This window comes from Gadus morhua, chromosome 3, assembly GCF_902167405.1.
Source record: "Gadus morhua chromosome 3, gadMor3.0, whole genome shotgun sequence".
In the NCBI taxonomy this organism is placed as follows: domain Eukaryota; kingdom Metazoa; phylum Chordata; class Actinopteri; order Gadiformes; family Gadidae; genus Gadus; species Gadus morhua.
The window spans coordinates 23,947,718-23,965,220 of NC_044050.1; the positions used below are offsets into that span (position 1 = coordinate 23,947,718).

Consider the following 17,503-nt stretch of genomic DNA (forward strand, 5'->3'; position numbering starts at 1 on the left):
GGGGGATGGCTGAGGCACCTTGCCCAAGGACGCCTATACCGGTAGACTGCAGACTGTGGGGGGGGGGGGGGGGGATCAAACCAATAACCTCCCGAATAGCCCCCACACACCCTCTAAACACCAGACGAACCATTTCTCTTTGTGCGCCCCCCTGTCCGCCCACAGCCAGTGATAACGCTGGAAGGCAGCATCTCGTACACCTTCCTCACCGAAGGCATGCACACCGTCACGGTCCAAGTGTCTTCCTCCAACGCCATTCTGCAGGACACCAGAACCGTGGCCGTCCAAGGTGACTTTTGCTCTTTCCCCTGAAAGTGCAGTACGCTAAAATAGGGCTGAACGGTAACTTATTGACCGAATCAGCGTTGTTGTGTTTTTTTCCCTTCGTTCCAAATTAACCAATTTAGAAGGAAGCTTATGGTCAAAGGTAATGATTTATTACTGTCGGATGTGTTGGTCTATGGTGCTGACATTTTCTAATTATCTGAAATTATGGCGAGTACGTTCGCCCATAGGCGAAGAGTAGGGCTGTGCAAAAAAATAAAAGCTCTCCCTTTATAAAATGTTAACTGCCTGAATCTCATCTTAAGAGAAATGACAGCCACGCTCTCCTTGGAAATATAGCCCCTGGATCAGACCGAATTAACAGCTGATTTTCTCTTTCCCGGCCTCTCATCTACAGAATTCTTCAAATCGCTGCTTTTATCTTTCTCGCCCAACCTGGACGAGTTCAACCCTGACATCCCCGAGTGGAGGCTGGATGTGGGCCGCGTCATTAAGAAGTCTATACTCCAGGTACGTGTGGGTTTTACTCCTACCTTCTCTGTCTCACTATCTCTCTCTCTGTCGCTCTCTCTCTGTCTCCTCTCTTCTGTCTCTTTCTCCCTTTCTCTGTCTCACCATCCCTCACCCTGTCTCTCTTTCTTACCTGTCTCTCTCTCTCTTCCTCTCTCTATCTCTCTCTCTGTCTTCGTCTTTCTCCTATCTCTATCTCTCTGTCTCTCTCTCTCTTGCTCTGTCTCCTTCTTTCTCCTGTCTCTCGTTCTGTCCCCCTCTCTGCCTCCTGCTCTTTCCTTTGTCTGTCTGTCTGTCTGTCTGTCTGTCTCTTTTCGTCTCTCTCTCTCTCTCTCTCTCTCTCTGTCTTTCTGTCTGTCTCTGTCTCTGTCTCTGTCTCTGTCTCTCTCTATCTCTCTCTCTCTCTCTCTCTCTCCCCCTTCTGTCTCCTGTCTCTCTCTCGGTCTGATCTTATCTTTTTTTTTTAGGTCTCATTATTTCTAATATCAACTTAAAAACACTCTTCAAACGCCTCCTTCCCACGTGGGTCTCTTCACTCTCTGCCCCGTAGCCGTGGATGACTGCACTCATTCATTAACGCATATATGGTGCAATGGGGGTGCTGAGATACCTCCCTAACTGAAATCACTTGATGAGCACTTTATTCCTAACAGGGGAGGCGCTCAGACTCTGAAAGCTTGCATGAGTGCGCCCCGACATCTTTGGCATGTTGATCTTCACCTGCCTGTTTTTCGCCCTCTTAAAATGTATGAATGGAGCAGATGTGTTCACTTTGTGTGGGGAAAGCTCCAAAATCAATTTTAAGTGCTGCTTGGCTCGCGGCTTCGGGAGTTTGTGAGTTGTGAAGCGCATTCAGCTGTGCCTTGACCGACTATACACGCGTGACATGTCAATGCGAGAGCGGAGCAGGAAGTCTTTGATTCAGGACGCTCTGCATGTGTCTTGGTAATCCACTACATGAACGCAGTGTTACCTATCAGAACTCCCCCTCCTTTAGCCGGCATTACTGACCTGAACTTATGGAACGCTATACCATTGAACAGACCCAGCACCATCAAATGCAGATCGATTCACAAATAACCTAACTCGGATAACCATTATAATAAGTAGGATAATAAATGAGATTAGATGAACTTCAGGCTGATGATTGGGTTGGCTTTTTCTGGGTAAGTCTCTTTGCTCCTAAAGATTTCCTGCTCCAAGGAAACAAATGTTCAGGGCCGGCATTAAACGCTGACCAACCACAATCATGGCACCATTTCCTCTATTGATGTCCGTTGGTTACAACAGAAACACAATATTCCCAACACTTTACATCTACCTGAAAATAAGAGTGCAGATACAAAGATAGGGTTTTTAATACCGCACAACCCTGCCTCACCACCTGACTGCATCAGCAGATGTAATTGGTGTGCTGCAACAGTTAAGTGCCAATGTATTTTTTGGAGATTCAACTTCAGGTGCTATTTTGTTATTTTTGTATTTGCAGGTTGTAGTTCTGTTAGAGATTAGGAGCTTAGCCGTGTCAGCATCTGAGAAGTAGCGATTGTGCTGTTTGCCGGAAGATTGTGCGTGAGAGTGTGTGTGTGTGTGTGCGCCCGCATCGATGTACGAGGTTGGTGCAGAGACTTGGCTTTTATTAGCCACCACGAGCCACTCTCTTTACAGAAGGTGACAAAGTCAACAGCAGTCCGACAAAGGTGAGAGGTGTTGGACAAGGAGCTGGAGGGGGCTGGTAATAGCGGGAGACGTTTAGTTTCTTTGTACGGAAATCTCGCTAATCTTGTTGTCTATGTTAAAGAAGGTTTGCCTCGAGAGATACGGGGAGATAAAAGAAGGCGATAAAGAGAGGGCCGATAGTTAGGTCAGGAGAGTCCCCAGATTAATTGACTCCACTTCCTCTCAGCCTGAGATTGCTCAACTGCTCTCAGAGTGTGGGTACAAGTCGAGGGGGGTTGGGGGGATTGAGCTCCGCTGGTGCGGGTCGGGTTTGGAGGAGAGAAGTCGTGAAGACAGCGGGTACACTGACGTGAATGTAGTGGCGATAAGAAGCGCGTTCGTTGTAGACTCTGCAGAGTGCTCTAGTGCACTCTGCTGTTAGTCTGCCATGCTTTGTCAATTCAATGTCCTACATATCCCCGTGTCGGATCACTGCGAGAGCCCCGTGGTACAGCATAACTAGAGGACTAGAAGCCTCGATTTAGAACCACATGGGGTAACGGGGGGGGGGAATGATACTCAATGGAGTGGCCTTAGGTGAACCCAAGTGACCATTGATGGTCACTTGAGTTTAGTTGTAAGGTGTCTTCCATGAAGTTTGTTCTCTAGGACACAGACAGGACGTATCTAGATGCATACAGGTGTAGGTATGCATTCATTAGAGATGAGTGAAGTTAATTTATAAGAGTTAATAGCCCCAGTCTTAACGTGTCTGACGTTAGACTCTATGAACCAATAATCTGTACAATACAAATCCTGGTTAAAGCAGAATGGCATAAGTGCAACACAGACATGGAGCCGTACCGCAGACCTGGAACCGGGGGACTCTCTGTACAGAACAGAGTCTGATGGTCGGATGTTCTGCTCGGGGAGGCCCTTGTTAAAATGTCTCCCACCAGTAGTAAACATAGCACGACTCACGTCAAGACGTCAAAGTGAATCATCCCCAACCACCCGGTCGGTTTCCTGCATCGAGTGGCTAGCATATCCTCCTGCTTGACATGGCAATCAGATTTCTTCATTTTGATCCTTTTTCTAATCCAGCAATGATTTTGCAGGGCATCAAAAGAGCCGTCCTCTTAGGAACCCCAGCCAGAAGGCTTTTTAAACTAATGAGTGATTGCAACGAGAACAAACATGCTTGAGTGTATTGATTTATTTTTTTCAGGGCCTATTGCCTCTGCTGCGCCTTAATCTCATTGGCTTCTATACGTTGCCTCTACTCACCCCGTGCTCTCATTGTGAGTCATGCTCTGTCCACCACTCCGCCCTCTGGAATAGCGATTCCCTCTGCTTGATAATTGATGTGCTCTGGTATGGCCACTCGATTGTCTGTCCCGGGCCGTGGTGGCGGAATATATTCAAAACAAATAAAAAAAATAGGAATATCACGGGCTCCTTAATGGTGAAGGATCACCGCGGCCGTTGCTTGCTGCAGCCCTCGTTTATCTGAAGTCGTTAAAAGCCTTGAACGAGAGAGGAGATGGAGATAATGCCTTTTCTTTTTTTTATTAATCATTTCATTGACTTTATTTTTCTTGCCTCAGGAAAAAGGGTATCTCTGCCGGAACTGTAAGAACTGCTGCATAAGATGTGAATTCCGCACAGCCTCTTTATGCATAATTGCGTTATTCAACAATTTGTCGTCTTTAACAAAATTAATTTCATATTCATGTTGTAAGTTGCTAATCCGCAGGCAAACTACAATATTTACAATACAATCGTGAGAACTATTTAAAACAATCAGACGTCATTGAAATTAATTCGGAGCTTGATTACGAAGGAGAGATCTGAAGGGTGCTTTTCACGTTCGGTGATTCACGATGCAGGTGCTGGATTTCCCTGAAGAGCAGCTCCTGGTTGCCGTGTTCCCCGGTGTCCCCACAGCTGCCGAGCTCTTCCTGTTACCCAACAGGAACCAATCGCACTCCAAGAAGAACCACGAGGAGGAGCTGGAGAGGGTGAGACCGGGTTCAACACTGTGCGCACCATTGTTCTCGTCGGTTCACTTTTGACTCGTGTGAACAATGTTGAATCTGTTCCAAACCAGGTGTCAAAAATCATCGTCAGCGCGCTGAACCAGAACTTGGTGGAGTTTGAGCTGAAGCCGGGCATCCGCGTCATTGTTTACTTCACACAGTTAACGTTGGGTAAGATACCTTTTTGCTGGCTGTGGCGTGGGAAGTACAATGCTTGCACGTGCAATGGAATCATATGCATGTCACGTGGCATGATTGTGCTATGCATTTTATTCATGCATTCATTCATGCAGCAAAGGCATTCATATATTGGCTAGAATGTTGGACCCCAGCAGAAAGGTACTGAGTAGTGGGTTTAATAAGTACTTTGCAGTCTGAACCCCAATATCGGCAATAGCCATCCCTGACCAAAACGCAAAAGAAAACAAAAAGAAGATAGAAAATCCCTGAACACTTCATCAGCTTAACAAACCAAACAACCAAACTGTATATTGACTCATTTAGACAAGGTTCGCTTCAGATTCCCTTGTTGTGTTGTTGAATCACGGGCTATATCGGGAGTTAGCATTCATGGCCACACTGCCATGTTTCCTGGCAGGAGTTGTTTTGGGCTGGGGAGGTGCTGGGGAGGGGCCCGGTTTTAAGAAGGACTCGCCTTGAAAGCCCAGGGAATCTTTTATGACCATCATCAAGATGGGCAACATCTGTTCCTTGGCTTTTTTAGTGCCACCTGACCACAGGATGAGTATCACACTGTCTGTCATCATCTTCATTATATAGTCCTTGAGAATGAAGAGGCATGAGCTTTAAAGGGCCTCACAGCGATTACTATCTCCGGAAAAACGCTGACGCCTTGATGAATTGGGAATGACGTCTGAACGTTTGAACTGTTGGAATTTGAATATGTAAAAAGCTGTCCGTGTCCAGAGAAAGGGTTCAACGCATGCGAATCCCGCGGCAAAACGTTCCATCACTTTAAACCGCCAGTGGTCCAGTCCATCAGTCCGCTCTTCGTCCCGTTTTCAGCGTGTCCCACTTCCAATCACAGATGAATGAGCAACACTTCATGATTAGTACAGTTGTTCTACTTTTACTAGTCTTAAAACAAGGTCATTTATCAGACTTTCTTATCCGAAGCGGCTGAAATTCGGCTGAAATTCACATGAAGGAGCAGGGTGTAGGGGCCCCGGTCGTATTGCTCAAGGATGCCTCGGATATCCAAACCCGTAGCTTTAACTCCCCTGAATGCGAAATGAAAGAAAGATCCACAGCCCCATGTGTTTTGCGGGGGACTCCGACACCAACATCAACACGTGTTTAGCAGGAGGAATGTTAAAACGGCCATGGAGGGCCCTCATCAGTGATTCCACTGATCATCCATATCAGAGGGCAAGAAGTTCCCATGAGACACCCAAACTTCACAATTCGCTGGAGGGAGGTCTCTGTGTAGCTCCGGGAGCTCAAGGTGTCTGAGGACCTTGTTGTTGCGTGCGGTAGCCACCTCCGTCGTCACGGGGGACGTTCCTCATAGTTCACCTCACCCCCCCCCCCCACCCCCCCACCTGCGTAAAGGTCCACACGGCCTTGCAGCGTGTCGGGATAGGTCACGCACATCAGAGGCCTTCACTTCTGAGCTCCAGGCTTTATTTGGGGAGGTAACAATAGAATGCATTGTGATTACCCGACCGTACCATCGGTAGACGTTAAATTGTGGTTTTTTGTTGTTAGTAAACCATGACTTTACCAGGCGGCCGCTCTGGCAATGGGAGCTGCCATTTAACCACAGCACTACTGTGCAAATGATCGGCTCTAGTTTGCATGATCTATCTAGATCCCATCCGTTTATATTATAAAGGACTGAACGGTATCATAAAGTGTTTGAGTTATAGGACATGTTTACCCAGCCCGCCCTAGTCAACAACTATACAATTAGTACTCAGGATTTGACCCTAGTTCAAATCTCTAGTGCTAAATTGATCCCTTCTCAATAAGCTTTGTTTGAGTTCATCTTAGAACAATAATAGTCTTTGTGTGTCAAACGAACTCTGCAATCATTTTAATGAGATGCTAGTCTAATTAGACACAATTGTTTTAATCACTAAAATCCCCTATCTAGAATAACTTTATTGTGGGTGGATGTTGGCAGCCGATTTGATTTGATTGCCGATTGCCTGATCAATGTTCCAGGGGGTCATTCTGCATCTACTATTAAACAGGCTGTTTTGGAGTCACTAATTTATATTAATGAGATTGTCTGGTTTCAATTTCAGTCGGTTGGCTGGTTTCAATATTAGACGGAATAGGATTCGTTAGACAGCAATTTGTCCCATTTTCACATAACAACTCGTGCTGATGCTGACCTGCTCGTTCCACCTTCCATCCATAACCAGCATGCCTTGTTCACTGTCTTCCTCCAAATAACATTCCAGACCAAATCTATGCATGCCTCAATTAAGCCTCAAAAAACACCTTGTTGCTAAAAAACAACCCTTCTCCCCTCCCACTCTAAACACTATGGCCACCTTTCTGCAGCACGACCAAAACGTGTGCTATCTAACAATCTCACAGCCCCCCTGGTGGACTCCAGCCCCAGACACAGCAGCTCGGCCATGTTGATGCTGCTGTCGGTGGTGCTGCTCGGACTGGCTGTGTTCCTCATCTACAAGTTCAAGAGGTGGGTCTCTTCGCGATCCAATCAGCATCGCCTAACGACGAGGCCGAGCGGCGTCGTTGATCGCAGCGTAGAGGATTGTAAACACGCGGCACTGGAAACACTGAGGAATTGACCGTTAAGTTGCTTAATATGCGGAGGCGTCGGCTCCTGCCCCCCCTTAGCTGTTATTTGCTAAATAATTTATTCATGCTCACAAAGTGTCCTCTTGAAAGTGTCTTTGCGAAATGGAACCGATATTTGTCATTAATTATGAATATGCTTGTATTTACATAAGCCTTAAGAGAAAACTAAGAGGACAAAAGCCGGTTGACAAAGTAAACCGATTAATTTCACTGTATACTAATTTCGTTTTAATTAAATTTGTGTAGGAGTAGGGCGCGTTTGGTCTGCAGGAATCAAGGTGTGGGTTATTGATGTATGGATTTAATGCATATGAATTTGTTAATTTGTATATTATAAGTGATGAGAAAAGAATTGACTGAAAATAACTCAGGAGAGCTGTTATGCGTGATAACCCTGACGAGCAATTCCAAAGCTTTCTCGCCTTCCTCTCACCTTTAGAAAAATCCCTTGGATAAACATCTATGCTGAGGTGAACCAGGAGAAAGAGCAAGAGATGATTGGCTCAGCAGGTCAGGGTGACAGCACACCCAAGATCACCCTGAGCGAGTTCACCACATCCAAAGAGCTTATGGAGAAGGAGCTGGACGCAAGGATCAAACGTGAGTGGAGCTTCCGCACCTATATATTAAAAAAACGTCTGGGGTCACAACTCGCAAAGTATGCGTTATTGCATTTGGATCAGGACACATATACGTGCAGGCCATCTTTCTTCAAAGCCAGATATAGTTGGACTTCTAGTTAGACTTCCATATTCTTAGATCCAGGCACATTTTCAGGCTGTAGGTGTGCAGGTTTGTTTCCGGTGAGGTTATTATTATTATATTTTCCTATCTTGGAATTAGCTATTTACTTTGTGTTTGTGTCATTCTGACGGTTTCTTACGGCTCTGATTGTAAATCAGTGGAGTATGTGTGCTCTTCTGTACTTTCATCATTGTATTTCAGCAAAGGCTTTTTATTCGCAATGCAGAAATAGACCATCACAATGGCAGAATAGCAATAAATCACTGCACATAAACTAGGCAAGTAAAAAAAAAAACTATCACTATAAAAGTTTTATATCAAAGCGTACCCTTAAAAAACTGAAATAAGCTATTTTGAAGATTGGGTAGAAAATATCTTCTTCTGCACTAAGCTTCAATTTGGAGAGAAGACTTTCAACCAGTGAATTACACCCTATAAGCATGCTGGATAGGAAGGCAGGCTGCACAGTCAGCCATTAAAACAGCTGTAGCAATTCAGCCTGACGATTGTTCAGGAGCCGGTATTATCCCCTTTAATGTGCAGTGGAAATATAGGAAGGAAGCAGAAACTGTGGACAGAAACTGCCTCCACTTCATCTGGGATTCAAGAATTCTTTCATTGTTTGAAGTGCAGTCAGAGAGGTCAAAGTCATTTATCCCAACTTTATTATAAGATAACTATGAACACAATGACACCAGATCCCTTCTTCTCCGCCACTCCTGATACTTTTAAAGTGGCAATCTCAAAGATTAAAGGGTTGTTCTCGTTGGTGACGCTTTTTGGCGATAAGTGGTAATTCTAGGTGTGTTTGTGCACCACACTTCCCAGAGATCTAAACATGGTCGTCTGTGTGACGGCAGTCAGTTGGCAGTCGGTTTACTGGCGACCAGAACGTTATGCCGCTTCCCACAAAACTGAGTTGAAGTGCGAGTCTGTTGTGTTAGCTCCTCTTACCCTATTTGGTGGAGCGATCACCGCTGGCTGATGGAAAACTATCAATAACTGTCTGCCATGACGTAAATACATTTTTTTCTATGCCTTATTAGACTACACGATAGTCTAGCTAACATTAGAACCTCATTGGACCACATGTTTGTATTGCTAACACCGGTTCTGATTAGATTCTGTTTCTACACATAGAGTGGTCAACACAACAGCATATAAAGTTCCATGGGTCTGAGGTAAGTCAGACCCTGTAGGCGTGGCTTCCTTCCCATCCCGCCCATATCAATATAGATTGAGGATTTACCCGGGTAAATCAGACCCTGTAGGTGTGGCTTATTAACCTTACCCTGAATATCTACTTGGATGCTTCTTGAACCACCTCCAGAGTGCATGTTTGTTTACCTTGTATCTCTGAATAAATCACATGCCCCGAAACAACGATACCTGAGGATAAGAAATCACACATTGTCGGCCGCTTGTGCTTGTTCCCGGGAATGACGCCACAGACGCCCAGTTTGTAACATTCATAATACTACAAATGCAAGGCTTTCATCAGTGGGCCATAGGCTCAGTCACCATTGTTTAGCCTCATTAGGCGCTAGATAATGACTAAATAATATTTAGTAATTATTTATGAATGTAACTTCTCCAAGATTTTTAATTTATAGTTATTTATAGCTATCTTCAATGCAATTAAAAAACAAATGTTAAATGTATTTGAAGAAAGATGCAAGTATTTTCGAATAATATTGAAAATGACCAGTATTGAGAAAATAAGTGATTCAAATTCACTATTTAAATGTAATATTCAAATAAATGGGGTTACATTTGAATAAAGCTGCTGATTCTCTGAGTGCCTTAATAAGCCATTCCAATTTGAAAAATAGCTGTTGGAAATGGGATTATTCAACATGATTTTCGCTCTTGTTGCGGAAGTCCATTGGAAATTCACAAATGAACAATGTCAATGTCATTATTCTATTACCAGAGTGGTGAAAAGGATTACATTAGTCATGTTGGTGTGTCTTTCCTCTCTCTCGCTCTCGCTCTCTATCTCGCTCTCGCTCTCTCTCTTGCTCTCGCTCGCTCTCTCTCTCTCTCTGCTTAGGGGGTGTTGGGAATTCCTGTGAGAACACAAGGGAGATTCCTAACTGTACCAGTGTGTAAAGATGGCTGGTATGTGTGTACAGGACAAATAAGAACGTGTTGGGGATTCATGTTTATCTGTTTTGTAATTCTCAAACACAATTGTCATTCATCGTTTTTTTTTTTTTTTTCTTGAGGAACCCCATTTATACAAATTTGCACGGGTGTCTTGTTAGGCAACAACCACGCTGCAACATGAAAAACCCATTCAAGGAGACCAACGTTCTCCTTGACAGAACCGATCACGTTTTGTGGATGTGTAAAAAGCTACGGAGATGCATTATTTGCATAAGTGAAAAATCTCTTTGTTGCTTGAGCTGTTGTCTCAACCTGTCGAGAGAGTTATGTGGAAGTCTGATCTTATATTTCAAAGATGGTTTCTGCCAATATATACACACCATGACGTCAGAGTCTTAACTAAAAACATGGAATATTATTAAAATGTACAATATTATCTTCTGTTCTCTTATATGTATATAGTATATGTATAATTCATTTTCAGCTAGATATTATTACGAGCAGACAGCAGGAGACTGTCCATGGTCCGATCACAAATGTGTAATTAAGCAGAGCTCGGTTTATTTGGACAAGAAGGATTTTAATATGTGCATGTTCTTATTGAGGACACTGCTCCTCTGCTGTACATACGCAAGTGTTGTAAATAGTTATTTTTAATCATTCATCAAAAGAGCCCTATTCGTTTTACCTGGTTTTTCTAAAGTATCTATCCTTTGCATTTGTATTTCGCTATCTGTCAGACTCATGCCTTCAACAAAGGGTAGGCTATATGTGTGATTACAGATATACCCGTTGGACAGAATACCTGTTGTTTTACATTTACTAGCAATCAGGCCTACGATATGAAAGTGATCGAGGAACAATTTAGATTGTATTATTTATTTATTTTGCATTTTTACGTGAAAGCATTTGAACATTGTACATGCAGTCGAGTTTTTATGCTCTGTGACCATTATTATTTCTATGACAGCTACAGGTACATTTGCCCTTTGAAATGATGGTATTTATTCCAAAGTCACAAAATAAATTATAGGTTTGTACTACCTAGAGAGATTTTAGTTACTAATGATCAACGTGTGAAGCATTTAATATGTACATTTACTTTTGCAAGGTTTCCGAAAATCTCACTCCTTGTCTGAACAACTACCCGCAAGGCATGATTAATAAGCTAACGTTAATTCTATTGTTTGTATATGGTTGTTTATAGTTTTTTTAGATTAAAGTTTATAGTATAGTCATAGATCCATTTCGTGATAAGCCTGTTACAGACAATGTGGGTTTGTCGATTATTGCTAGCTATAGCCTCAGGTCAAAGTTACTTTGTGTAAATGACTATAGCGTCGATAGCATCAGGCTTTAATCCTGCCCTATCGAATCAATCCTACAACCTTGCCACCGCCTCTGGAAGTTCCATGTTCTCCTTCCCTCTTGCTCCTCCTTCTCTGGTGCTCGAGGTGCGATGAGTTCATGAGTGAACATAGTGCACTAGTGTTTCCTCTGAAAATGAATGTATGAGAAGCCATCCTACTGGAAAAGGACCGATATCCATCTCCCAGGGGGTTTAGCAGTAGTTAAAGTGTTTTTACCGCAGGTCAGAAGTAGACTGGGGTACTTCTTTAGTGAGCGGGAACTGAGCTAAACCACTACAAATGAATGTCGCAGTGCTCTGATATGCACCGTTTATAGTGTAAATACTTATGATCAAATGGCCGTTGATTTGAAACCTCTTGTCCTGTTTTTGAACCTATGTCATTAGAACCGTTTCACCTGCTGTTCACTGAATGCATTATTCATTATGAATAACATAATATTTAGGGTTTGATCATTGGTAATTGCAATCCCATGTGGTAAAGTATGTGACATCATGCATTTTCTGGTATAAATAAGAAATGTATATTCCTGTTTCAAAGGGCAAATCAAAGTTATCAAATTTATTTCACAAAATCTGCATGACTCATCGGTGATGTTCTGTTTATTCATTATTAGAATATTTCTACAAAAACCTCTGTCCTTTTGTTTCAAATTGTTTCCAATAAATGTATTTTTGTACATCAAGTCATTTTCTTCTCCGGGCATTGAAATTTCTATAAACTGTTGAACGTACAAACCGTTGTTGACATGATTGCTTTCATCACAATCCGTGCTGCCCACATGAACACTTTGTCTTTACATCAATGCGCCGTTCAGTCTTTGAGCAGATGCTCTTATCCAAAGCCACTTACAAGTGAGGCTAAGAACAATCAAAGGCAGTAACTACAAAGATGTCAAGTGTTGCAGACTCCTGTTTCTAAAAGTAAAACAAGTGGACAAAGCACAGAGAAGGGAAAAAAAAGTTAAGTCTTTACTTACTGATTAATATATTCCCCACATTATTTAGATCGTACATGCTGCAATTATGTGTAGTGTTTTATTTTTCATATTGGAACAGCAGGCAGAACGATAATGAAAACAGGGTTTGATCATAAGAACAAGATCAAGGTGTGTTCTCAGAACCTCCCAATCAGACGTGACTCCCACATCAGCATGATTACATGCAACAACATCTCAGTTTATGCAATTCAACAAGAGGGGAGCAGCTATTAAGTGTGTTACTGTTCAAAACACCGCCATAAATTACAATACATTCACGAACTCCAACATGAAGTACATTTTGAATTATAGTTGAGGGTTGAGAAGACATGAAGTAAACAAAAATTGTACAAGTCACACATTGTCTCAGATGACCATAAACCCTTTCACCTTTTGTCTTTAAATCCTCCATCATCCCTGTGACTAGTGAATGTTGAATGGACTGCATTTATATAGCGCTTTTCTTACCAGTGGCCACTCAAAGCGCTTTACATATTGCCAATCTTTCACCCATCCATCCATGCACACATTCACACACCGACGGCGGTGTCGACCATGCAAGGGACAGCCAGCTCGTCGGGAGCAGTTAGGGTTAAGGCCCGAAATAAGGGAAATGGGATTGGGCCCAAGTGTCTTGCTCAGAGACACCTCGACACTCCGTGGAGCCGGGGATCGAACCAGCAACCTCCTGGTTACCAGCCCACCCGCCTCTACCTCCAGAGCCACATGCCGCCACTAGTCCATACGACTGTCTCTGTCCTCCGTACCGTGTCACGTGGTGGATCAGATGAAAGGGGGTGTCTGCGGTCGCAGATGGCTGCATAAAGACCCTGACGGGGGGGGGGGGGGGGGGGAAACCAGCGCCATGGATATGGGGTACCACAAGGTGTCCGCCTGCCGTAAGCTTTGATTATCGCCCCAGTTACCGGGATGACTTCACACTTGCATCCCATGTCGCCTCGGCAGCGTCGGGCTCTGCGTGTTCCTGGTGACAATAATAAACACAGCCTCGCTGATGTGCGGCCGCGGTGTGGTCCGTACGCCTGACCTAGCGTGAGGCTACCATCAGGCGAGGGGCCGCATGGACGCTTCCACTATTTTGTTTTACCCCCCCCTGCCCTCATACCTGACAAAACAAAGCAGGTGAGCGAAAAAAATTTTTTGAAGAACTTTCCGAGTTTGATAAAAGACTGTTGTCAAGGGAGACGACAGCATTGTCGCCACCGATCTAATCATCCAGCGGGATGGAACCTGCGGGACCCCGCTCACCAGCCGGGGTAGAGTGACCGATGGCTTGAAGGGGGACCCTCTTCCATTACAGATGATTTCATTTTTCGATGTTCCTGTGCCTGTTGTTGTTTAGTGTGGTTAAAGCAGATGGGACCCGCGGAGCATCAAATGCATTCTTTTTATTTCAGAGTTATCAACCGTGGACAGCACAAAGGCCAGCAACAAAAGCCAAAACGCCATTTGTCTTTATTCACCAGGGAAGGGGGGGGGGGGGGGGGGGGAGAGAGAGAGAGAGAGAGCGGGAGAGAGATATAGAGAAGGTGTGGCCTTGTTGTTATTCTCCAGTAGCTTGAATTCATTTTGTGTCTCAGTCTCGCCCTCGGTTATCATCTGGGGAGTCCGGCGACAATGCGTGACAGGACCCACTCAGAACCTCAAACACGCGTCCTTCTCGGCGTAGAAGAGCCCCACGTCGCCGGGAGACCCTCATTCTTAGAACGTCAAAAAGAGTGAAAAGGTTATGTTTTGGCATTTGAAATCGCTAGTTAAATAGAAGAGCGGTGAAAGAGAGACGATAAAGGAGCACAGCGTTCCTTGACGTCGGTTCATGCACGGTTGACGTGTTGGTTTAGGAGACAATTGCACTTTCTCCATTCAGGTTTTCATTCTTCTCTCTTTTCCCACGTGTGTCAAAAGGCTGTTCGTACGCCTTAATGTCTGTGACGATGTACTTTGTACAAACTCATTTATCAATATCGCTCATCCGTGTGTTTTTCCTCTGCTCGACTCTGCGATATTACAGACGTTAGCGTGAACCGAGAAGCGGGAAGCCATTAGCACAAGCTTATGCATATCAGTCTGCTGTAGTAATAATAATCCATTTATTAAATCTAGCAGCGAATCACATTAGGAGAGCAGTATTACAGTACATACACAGAAAGCACTTAGCCGCCCAAAGCCGCCGCCTCCATTCAGGAACCCTTCAGTCCTTTGCTTTGAACAACAGCGAGTGCATAGAGTCCAACCTTTTGTCTATTGCTAGGTTTAAAGTGGAATCAGGGGAGTTTTGTTTTGGGCAAAAAGGCACTTGGTAGCATTAGCTAATTAGAAATATTTAATGGAAACTAACCACCATCAATATACAAAAACTATATGTACAAAAATACCAAAACTGCCCGATAGGTATAGTTTTGTTTGACCAGGCCATTGAGCCAGCCTTGAAAATATGTACTAAACAATATTTACTTGCCAACATAAATCTTTTCACCCTTTCCCTGCCCTCCAAAAAATTACTACTACGGCACAGGCACTCTGACTCTTAAAAAGAAGGAATATTTAGCATTATTAATTTAGGATTTTACACGCCACAGATGGAAATTATGAATATGCATAATCCGCCTCACGTCAGAACGAGACTGTCAGAGGCGCGCATTTTTGATCAGTAGCCAACGCCGGCCTCGGGCCGTTTTTCATAACTCAAAGTTTGAATATTCATAATTAGACCATATTTAGCAAGCCCTGGCTTTAAAAAGAATGGCTTTTGACCCGCTTTAAAAAAAAAAAAGATCAATAGATCAGAGCGACGAGCCATTGGGGACCAGCCCTCGATCCATGGCCCACCAGCGAACACAGTGCTCGTACCCTCGCTCATCCCAGCTCTTCATCCGCCATGGATTCTGGGCTGGGGCTCGGAGCAATGGCAAGCTGTTCAATCATGCTTTTGGATTTAACATGTCAATATTGAATGTTTCTCATGTGCCTTCCCACAGCCTCAGCCCTTTCTCTCGCGCCCCCCCCCCCCCCCCCCCCCGGGCAGAGATAGCGCTGACTCAGGCTGTAGCTGCCCGACCCCCAAGGAACCCAAGGCCACCTTTTACAGAGGAGTCGGCCGCTTTTTACTGGCGACGGTTAAAGTCGTGCCCTAAGTACCTGGGATGTCACAGCCTTAGGATCGCTTCTGAGATCTCATGTTCAAATTGTGTGCGTACCAATCAGAGTCTCGGGCGTCGCTGTGGAGATAAACTTGATGTATTATAGATAGTGCGCTGTCTAACCATGGGATTAACTGGTGCTGATGTTCATTTAGATATTTGAGAGGAGGAGGAGCTGTTAAAAGGATAAGAGATTATTTTATTATAGCGCTTAGATCATTTTAACACCGTTTTAGTAATCTGGTGTGAGTACTGCATAAAAATGACTTTCTATTGCAGATAAATGTGTCGATAAAATGCATATTTAATTCCAATATTTCAACTCTATCTGTCTCTGAATCTCTTAACCTTCAATTGGTCAAATGTAACAAGGCTCGTTCGACTTTTTAAATGCCACGTTTTAATTTGCATTTCCCTTTACTTTTATTACCTGACTATCGTACTATAAGTATATCATCAACAGTATCATTTCAATTTTGATCTTCCTGCACCTCATATTAAATCAACCATATAGCCAATAGTAATAAATATCTTATTGGCAATACATAGCACCCTACTGACTCCATGTGGGGAATCAATTATGTTATCGCCAATATGAAAGATTAACTGGTTTCCAGCAAGTTGTTACGATCCAACACAATAAAAATATCCAACCTTGAAGCATTTTTTAATGCTTTCATTCACAGGCCACCTTTGACGTCTGCGTTAAAAAACATGTACAGGGTTGACGTTTTATTTGTTGATATAATCATCGTCTAATAGAAAAGGGCAGATATGACATCAGGTCACGTAACCAGCCCTGACCTCTCCCCACACACACACAAACACACACACACACGCAAACACACGCACGCACGCACGCACGCACACACACACACACACACACACACACACACGCACACACACACATACTGACACACACACTCACGCCAACGGTGAGGGTGCAGAAGGACAACCCGGGCGTGCCTCGTATTAAGTGTTTAAGTATCAAACGGCAGTGTTTTGCGGTGAAATGAGTGACACGCTAAGTGAAGCTGTCACGAGGGCTCCCCCACTCATCAACCGTCGTCATGGTCCTGCTAGCCACATCGTCAGGGCACTTCTAAGACTCTGTGCTGAAGGCTGCTCCCAAGATGTATTACGACGGCATCTGTGCTTTCATTTTCAATTGTATCAACACAAAGCCCCCATACCAAGTGTGTCTAAACCTATTGTGTCACCGGCTGCATTGGGAATCATCAAGACGCCCGCTTTCGCTTTCAACACCCACACCTGTTTGTTTGATAGCATCGGTCCCAACGGCTTCGTACGTGATGCAATCATCAAATCTAGCTGCACAGCGCGAGTACGTGTGAAAGTACTCGCGGTTTAGCTGTTTAATGACAAAGTTAAGTTCACACATTAAGGGTGTGTAGATGTACAGCCTTTGGACATACCGCTGGCTGTCAAATTGTTTCCTATTATAATTTTCTAAAAGCAAGTGTAGATGAATACTTTGATTATTTGGCCTGGGGTGTAGTTGTTTAACATCCATCAAGCTGCTGACCTTGTGGTTGCAGTGGGAGTGCAGACAGACATGGAGGTGTTTTCTGGGGAAATGTATGCAAACCTCACACCTTAGGCTTGCAATTATGTTATATTGGTCATTAGTATGGAAAGACATATAAAACACAGTTATAGGCATGGCTATGGATATGTGCGTACTTAAGAGATGACTCTGTTCCTAGCAGTGAAACGTTATGGTCTTGCGTATATGAACCACAAATGAAACAAAAATCTTCAACACACAATAACAAAATACACTCACACACGGCTCTACCAAGACTTTTGTTTACAGATGACCGGCACTTT

General features: G+C 43.9%; 1 protein-coding gene across 2 annotated transcripts in view; it reads left to right on the forward strand.

Moving 5' to 3' along the window:
• The window catches only part of sorcs3a (sortilin related VPS10 domain containing receptor 3a), a 136,695-nt gene extending 124,504 nt beyond the window's left edge, over positions 1-12,191 (forward strand). Inside the window, exons 21-27 of one of the 2 annotated variants that reach the window (XM_030352501.1) lie at positions 166-289; positions 683-795; positions 4,344-4,475; positions 4,565-4,664; positions 7,026-7,167; positions 7,729-7,889; positions 10,087-12,191. In XM_030352501.1, the coding sequence (XP_030208361.1) occupies positions 166-289; positions 683-795; positions 4,344-4,475; positions 4,565-4,664; positions 7,026-7,167; positions 7,729-7,889; positions 10,087-10,145 (831 nt within the window). In that variant the 3' untranslated portion in view covers positions 10,146-12,191. The remainder of the gene's footprint in view (positions 1-165; positions 290-682; positions 796-4,343; positions 4,476-4,564; positions 4,665-7,025; positions 7,168-7,728; positions 7,890-10,086) is intronic. The other variant, XM_030352502.1, reaches the window with a different exon arrangement.
• The last annotated feature ends 5,312 nt before the right edge of the window (positions 12,192-17,503 follow it).